Source organism: Antrostomus carolinensis, unplaced genomic scaffold, assembly GCF_000700745.2.
Source record: "Antrostomus carolinensis isolate BGI_N321 unplaced genomic scaffold, ASM70074v2 scaffold19594, whole genome shotgun sequence".
NCBI lineage: Eukaryota > Metazoa > Chordata > Aves > Caprimulgiformes > Caprimulgidae > Antrostomus > Antrostomus carolinensis.
The window spans coordinates 12200-19244 of NW_010309061.1; the positions used below are offsets into that span (position 1 = coordinate 12200).

The 7045-nt window shown below is 47.4% G+C and overlaps 1 protein-coding gene across 1 annotated transcript in view; it reads right to left on the reverse strand.

Moving 5' to 3' along the window:
• BRPF3 (bromodomain and PHD finger containing 3) overlaps positions 1–6814 on the reverse strand; it is an 18815-nt gene extending 12001 nt beyond the window's left edge. Inside the window, exons 1-3 of the mRNA XM_029084499.1 lie at positions 5421–6814; positions 4024–4180; positions 2242–2380 (exon numbers count right to left, since the gene is read on the reverse strand). Of these exons, the coding sequence (XP_028940332.1) occupies positions 2242–2380; positions 4024–4180; positions 5421–6805 (1681 nt within the window). The 5' untranslated portion in view covers positions 6806–6814. The remainder of the gene's footprint in view (positions 1–2241; positions 2381–4023; positions 4181–5420) is intronic.
• Between the last annotated feature and the right edge of the window lie 231 nt (positions 6815–7045).

Below are 7045 nucleotides of genomic sequence, written 5' to 3' on the forward strand. Positions count from 1 at the left end.
AGTTATTGAGGACAGGATATGTGAGTGGTCTCAGGATATGTGAGTGGTGTCTCCCTCTGGTTTCTCCTGAATCATCACCCCAGCTTTACTCAGCGGTGGAAACCTCAGGTCATCGTACCACTGGTCTGGCAGACTCAGTGCTGAAGAATTTCTGGCAAACACCAAGTGCTGCACATTAGCAGACAGCACTTTGCAGGGTCTAACGACACAGTCCAATCCTTTTGTACGAGGAACTCCTGTTTATCCAATCTCATAAAGCCAAAAACAAGAGAAAACCCCATAAAATTAAAATATAATACAACTGAAAATGAAAACAAGAAGAAGCTTTTCATGCCTGGTAAATTATCCTGTAGAACTCCCTGCATCAAGATATTATTATGCCAATTAGCAACACTATAGAAGAGTTAAAAATATGTAGGTGTTTACATGAACAACAACATCCATAATCAGACTAGAGAGCATAAACAAACCTTAAGCTATAAGCTCTCAGAAGCCAAACGACAACAGTGGTGAGATGTTTGCAAATTCCTAACAGAGCTTCTTACATCCTTTATAAAGTCTCTAATACTGTTTGATTTCAAGCTAAGAAGTTGTAGCACCAGTTTGATCTCTTACAATGAAACTCTATTCAAAGGAGACTGGAACAGGATAGAAGTGTTTGTTTCTCCTTTAACGTTTTAATTTCTTTGATCTTATAATCCCTCATTATGTCATTAAATCAACCACTTCAGCAGCAAAGGAAAGTAAAACTGTTTACATAAAGCAAACTGTATTGGATGTGCTCAGCAACGAGACAGCATGAATGAAGAGGGATATAAAGATCACACTTTTCCCCCCAAAACAGAAAAGAACCCAAACAGGGACTGAGGACTCTGGAGCATCCATCTCCACTCAGCTAAAAACTGGGCTACAATAGAGCTCCAACTAGATACCCCTTATCCTTTTATAAAGCACACACCATAGTTTTAACAAGCTTTTACAGATTTAGCCAACTGTGATATGGATATATCAAGATATCAAAAGCAAATAGAAACAAAGCCCAAGAGTGATTTGTTTTTTCCATCCTCCTACTTAAAATATGTCCACACAGCAAGTGGGACTGAGCTACTGTTGTAAATCAGGGACAACATAGCAAATGAACCAGTGCTGGCATCCAAAAGACTCCAGAAAAGCTGGGGGCAGTTTCTGCCCACAAAAAAAAAATAGCTTGCAGAGGGGCTGTGATCACAGAGGATGCTGTTTTCTCTCTGCTTGGCTCCCTGCAGACAGCCTGAGTGCCCAGCAGCAGGGAGAGCACCAAGGCAATGCCTGAGGCCAGGCGTGCTGGTTGACTCTGAGCAGGGTGAGTCTTTCATGAAGCTCCCCTTGAAGATATTTGTGCCAGAGAGCACAGCTGTGGCTGTGGAGGGTGGTCCAACCAGGTACAGCAAAGTAAAGACCCTCAACAGGCAAAGCTGGCAAACACAGGAAGGAATGGTGCAGCTTTGGAGAAGTGCACACAGATCAAAGAGGAAATCAGTAAACAATCTCCATCTTAAAACTGCATCTCCTCAAAAAGGTACTTAAGAGGGTAAAACACAGGAATTTTTAGTTTTTGAAATGCAGAGCAGAATTGTGATTTAGATCTCTTCTCCTAAGTAGGTGTTACCAAATTCCTGAAATAAATATTAAAGGAGTTCAAACTTCTGCTCTGCAAAACACTTAGTCCATGCCCAGAAAGAGAAGGGGTGCTGCAGGTCAGGAATCATAGAATCATAGAATGGTTTGGGTTGGAAGGGACCTTAAAGCTCATCCAGTCCCAACCCCCCTGCCATCAGCAGGGACACCTTCCACTAGACCAGGTTGCTCAAAGCCTCATCCAACCTGGCCTTGAACACTTCCAGGGAGGAGCAGCCACAGCTTCCTTGGGCAACCTGTTCCAGTGTCTGACCACCCTCACAGTGAAGAGCTTCTTCCTAATATCTAATCTAAACCTCCCCTCTTTCAGCTTAAATCAAACCCCATTCATTAGGCAAACACATTTTCCCTGCACTCTGCAGCCCAGCACCGGCGCTGAGGGCAGAGGCTGAGCAGCAGGAGCCGGTGACTGACCCAGGGAGAGTCGGCTGCTCTGCACATCCAAAAATCAGACTCCATGAAAAGAGGAAAAGGCTCAAGAAAAACTGCTGTGTTCCTCCTCTGCCTCCTGCAGTACAGGCTGCTCGCACAGGACCAAAGTGCAGCAACTCAGCAGCCAAAAACCACCCACCTGCTCCCGTTTGAGTTTCTCCCTCTTACGGATCAGCTCGATGAGCAGCCGCGCCCGCTCCAGGTCATGCCGCAGTTTTTGCCAGTACTTCAGCTCTTCCTTCACCGCGCTGGTCTTCTCATCCTGCTCCTTCTGGAAGACACAACACTGGGGTGAGATGAAAGGGAGGCACATATATATGTGCCTACTTTTCCCAATATATCTCTGTTTTAGTAGCAGCTCAGCTGGAGGTTACAATCATAGAATCCCAGACTGGTTTGGGAGGGACCTTAAAGCTCATCCAGTCCCAACCCCCCTGCCAGCAGCAGGGACACCTTCCACTAGACCAGGTTGCTCAAAGCCTCATCCAACCTGGCCTTCAAAACTGGCTTTCTGCATTTCCTCCTCTTTCTAGGCATCCCCTGTGAATTGCTCTCATACTCTTCCTCCTGACAATTTGTCTCTTGTTCACATTCTGTCCCCTGCTTCCTACAGCATTCAGCTATCTTAAAAGAACACAATATCACTCTGGATTTTATGTTATCTGTGAAGACAGGTCTAAATCATACTGTAGCTACACTCCGGGAACACACTTCAGTGCATCCTCATTTACACCCTCCCTGCTTTTATATCAAAGTTCATTACAGAGGCTGGAAATTCTTTCTGTTGGCTGCTGTGCACTGAAGAGGCAGCCCAAAGCATTTACAGTATAAAGGGAAGGCGAGCAAAAGCATGGGAGAAAAGATCTATTATTATCCACTTTGTAACCAAGAAGAAACAGATCTGCCAAAACACAAAGGAACAGCCAACGCTGGGAGATGAGCTCACACCTTCCAAGCCACAGTTCAGTGGCTTTGCAACACAATCATCCTTCCTCCCCTAAATCCGTAGCTTTGCAAATGGTTTTGAGGATGTAGCTGAAGCACAAATACTTTCACATGATTGCCAAGAGAGGACAATTACTTCACAAGATCTCGATGGTTTATATTTATAGGACATTCATTTTTAAGAACTTCCTTGTGGTAAATTACCAATTTAATACACCAAGGAAACTCTGCACTTCCCCAAGCTCCAGACTGATGAGTGGGAAATATGTTTTTTCTTAATCACTTAGTGGAGTCTTCATGCAAACCAAAAGTCTATTCAAGAGTCAATTTCTCCAACTACCTTAAAAATATACATGTATAATGTGCACAAGACCCCCTGACAGGCTATGTTAGAGTCCAACTGCTTCATTACTTCACCAACTACTTCTCGTGCCAAACGCAGCACTGAGTAACTCTGGACACTGGCTCAAAGGAGGAAGCAAAAGAGTCCAGAGCTGATGATGACATCTAAACTTCCACATGAACGTGCATGGGAGGGTCAGAAATTGAAGCTGCTTCAGGAAGAATGACCCAAACTGGAATTTGGCCAGGACTCTAGAGCTAACACCCATTTTCTTGAGGAGGGGATCTTTAATCACTCGTGAGGAACGTGGTTTTATGATTCATCTAAGAGATCAGTCCACCAAGGGCCCATCACTCCCTTGCACAATCTCAGGTCTCCTGACTCAGGGGGAAAACTCTGACCTGCTGGCTCATCAACACCAATTCCAGTGGCACGACGGACACCACTGATTCACTAACTCATCTCTTCAGGCATGATCGTACCAAGAGGAGACCAAAAGAGACTGAAATCAGGTCACCCTCTGATTGTTTCACCCTCATTCCTCTTCCCAGCCATGAATCAAGCACATCTCCCCCTGGAATGCAAACTCTTTGTCCTCCCACACGAGTTCAGCCAGGGACCAGTACCTGCTCCGCGTTCCTCTGGGACTGGAGGTGCGAGTGCAGGCGGCGGATGAGGGGAACCCCGTTCCTCGCCTGCCGCTTCAGCAGCCAGTAGTTGTGGAGCCTCTGCATGAACTGGTTCTTCCTCTGGAGGGAGAGGCCACTGCAGATTTTGTTCAGTCTGAAAGAAGCAAAGAGGTGTCATGGAGCCAACTGCAAAGCAATGGTGACCCTGCAGACCCTGGTGATGCCATCAGGTTCCTCAACAAAGCTTTGTGGTGGTGGCTCGATGCACACTCTGAACTACACATGCAACTGAGACAGTCTGGGATCTCCCCACCCCAAAGACATACCTATGTGCCTACTTTTCCCAGTATATCTCTGTTTTAGTAGCAGCTCAGCTGGAGGTTAGAATCATAGAATTCCAGACTGGTTTGGGTTGGAAGGGACCTTAAAGCTCATCCAGTCCCAACCCCCCTGCCAGCAGCAGGGACACCTTCCACTAGACCAGGTTGCTCAAAGCCTCATCCAACCTGGCCTTCAACACTTCCAGGGAGGAGCAGCCACAGCTTCTCTGGACAACCTGTTCCAGTGTCTCACCACCCTCACACCAAAGAATTTCTGTGAGGGTGGTGAGACACCAAGCACTTGCCACAGCACAGTCAAAGTAGACAATCACCAATTCAGCTCCCAGCTTTAATTTCAAAACTACTTTCAGTGTCAAGAACTTTCCTGGGGGTCATTTCAGTCTGATGTTATTAAGCTAAAATCTGGGAAACTAACTTGACAGGAGTTCAAGAATAATATATCACTTACTTTAACCTTTTCAAACCATTCATTAGATTATACACAGGTGCCTTATCAGCAGCTTCCCAAACCTTATCTGTTAAAATATTGGCGAAACGTCACCACACTTCCTCAGGCACCAAACAAAAATTCAGCACTGCCTACTTCTGCAGGAGAGTGAGCTGGGAGAAAAAAAACCACACAGCCAAATTCAAAGCAGCCTGCAGCACTGTCACGTTTGACATGCTCTGGAATAAAATGAGGAATTAAGAAACTATGAAATTAGGAGATTAAAAAAAAAATTAGCAGCAAGATGACCCCTATCTGCCTGCCAACTTGGAATTAATTTAAAAACACCTTCACAGCCATCTATGTAAATTCAGATGCTAGATGGGTGATTGGCATTTAGAGACCACCACAGGTTCTGCATCACATGACAGTGTGCCAGTGACACCCAAGTGGCAGAACGCTGCTCAGGAATGATTCTGCAGAGCACACTTTGAACACAGTTATTGCCTGGTCTTGACTGAGGATTCAGTGTTTCCAAGATCAACACCAAGAAGGACTGAGTCCTCAGAACAGACCCTATCCAGCTCCAGCTGTCCAGCTCCTCCCCATCCACCTGCAACGCTCACCTGTAAGAGGGGATTTGTGTGACTGTCACCATGGGCACAGATGAACGCCCTTTGGTCACATCACCAGGCTCTTTTTTGATCTTCTGCTTCAGTTTCACTTGGTTCTTTTTCAGAGACCCTTTGGGGGGGCCAGAATTGGCTTTCTCCTCTCCCTCCTCCTTCACAGTGTCCTCCTGCCCCTCACCACTAGCAGCTGAAGACCCTTTTTTCACCGTCCCAGGTGGGGAATGACTCTCACAGTAGGCAGTCTTGCGCACGGTGAATGTCGTGCCGTTGATGCTGGTCTCCCTCATGGGTTCAATCTTCATGAAGAGACCAGCTCTCTGGGCACAGGTGACGTGGAAGGCAGTGTAACAGTTCACCTTGTGGCATTGGATAGCAGCTCCCATGCCCTTCTGCTTGCAGATATAGCATGTGAGCTTCCACCGAGCCGGGGGGATGTTATTTATCCCTTCAATGGGCTCCAAGAACACAGTGTTTGCAAAGCAGACCTCTGGGATCCAGATGGCACAAACCACGTGAGCCCAACGGCCATCACTGGTCTGCTTGAAGGCTCCACCCTTGTTCGGGCAAAGGACACAATCCACAGGGCGAGAAGGGGACTGTAAGCAGCAGCGGCAAAGCCACTGCCCCTCGGGGATATAGGGCACACCATAACACTCCTGGTGCACAGCCAGATTGCAGATATCACAGAACAGGATGACGTTGCTGTTGTGACACTCATCGTCCATGCAGACGCAGCAGAAGGCATCCTCATCGATGAGAGACTGCTGAGCCCCGTTGTTCCGGCTCTCAAGGTACGACTCCTTTTCCAACCGGTCCACCAGCAGCTCAAAAGTATCAGCAGAAACTGTCCCATAACCATCGTCCTTTCTCTTCTCATTGACCATCTCCAGCCACGCCAGATCCTCCTCATCCATGTCATACTCCACCTCTACATCGAGGTCCTCAGGAGGCTTCTCAATGTAGCGGTAGTAGGCGGCAGGGAGAGGAGGAGCATCTGGCTGGCTGAAGGAGTCCACCACACGGAAGTTGGGCAGGGGTAAGTGTAAAGATGTCCCTGGTGCATGTTTGGAGCAGGACTCCTTCTTCTTGCCTTTAGAAGTTGTTTTCTTGGATTTGGAAGGAAAAATGGGCTGCTCACTGTTCTCCTTGTTGCTGTTGCACTCGGTGATGTCCTGGGCAGTCAGCTCATCCTCTGTGATGATTTTTAAGGGATCGTAGATGCTGATGCGATGAAGCCGCCCATCGATGTCCACCTCCACGATCCGCTGAGCCTGGGCGTACGTCAGGGTCTCCCGAGTGGGTGAGCACTTGAGGCTGTAGGGTGAGGGAGAACGTCTCCCCTCCAAGTTCTGCCGGGACCTCCTCCGAGGTTTCTTCATCACTGCGGTCCAGAGACCCTGCAATCAAACAGGACAGAGGATAGTGTCAGCCAGAGAGATTCAAAACCTCACTCAGCATTGCAATAGTGCAACATTTCTACTACAGACTCAGCAATCTGAGGCTTGCTGAGGCCTCTTCACCTTCTTACATACAAGCAGGTAATGGATAGAGGAACCATGTCTTGCAACGTGTATCACAGCAACACACAGCACCCTCCAACCTTCTCTATTTGGTCCCCC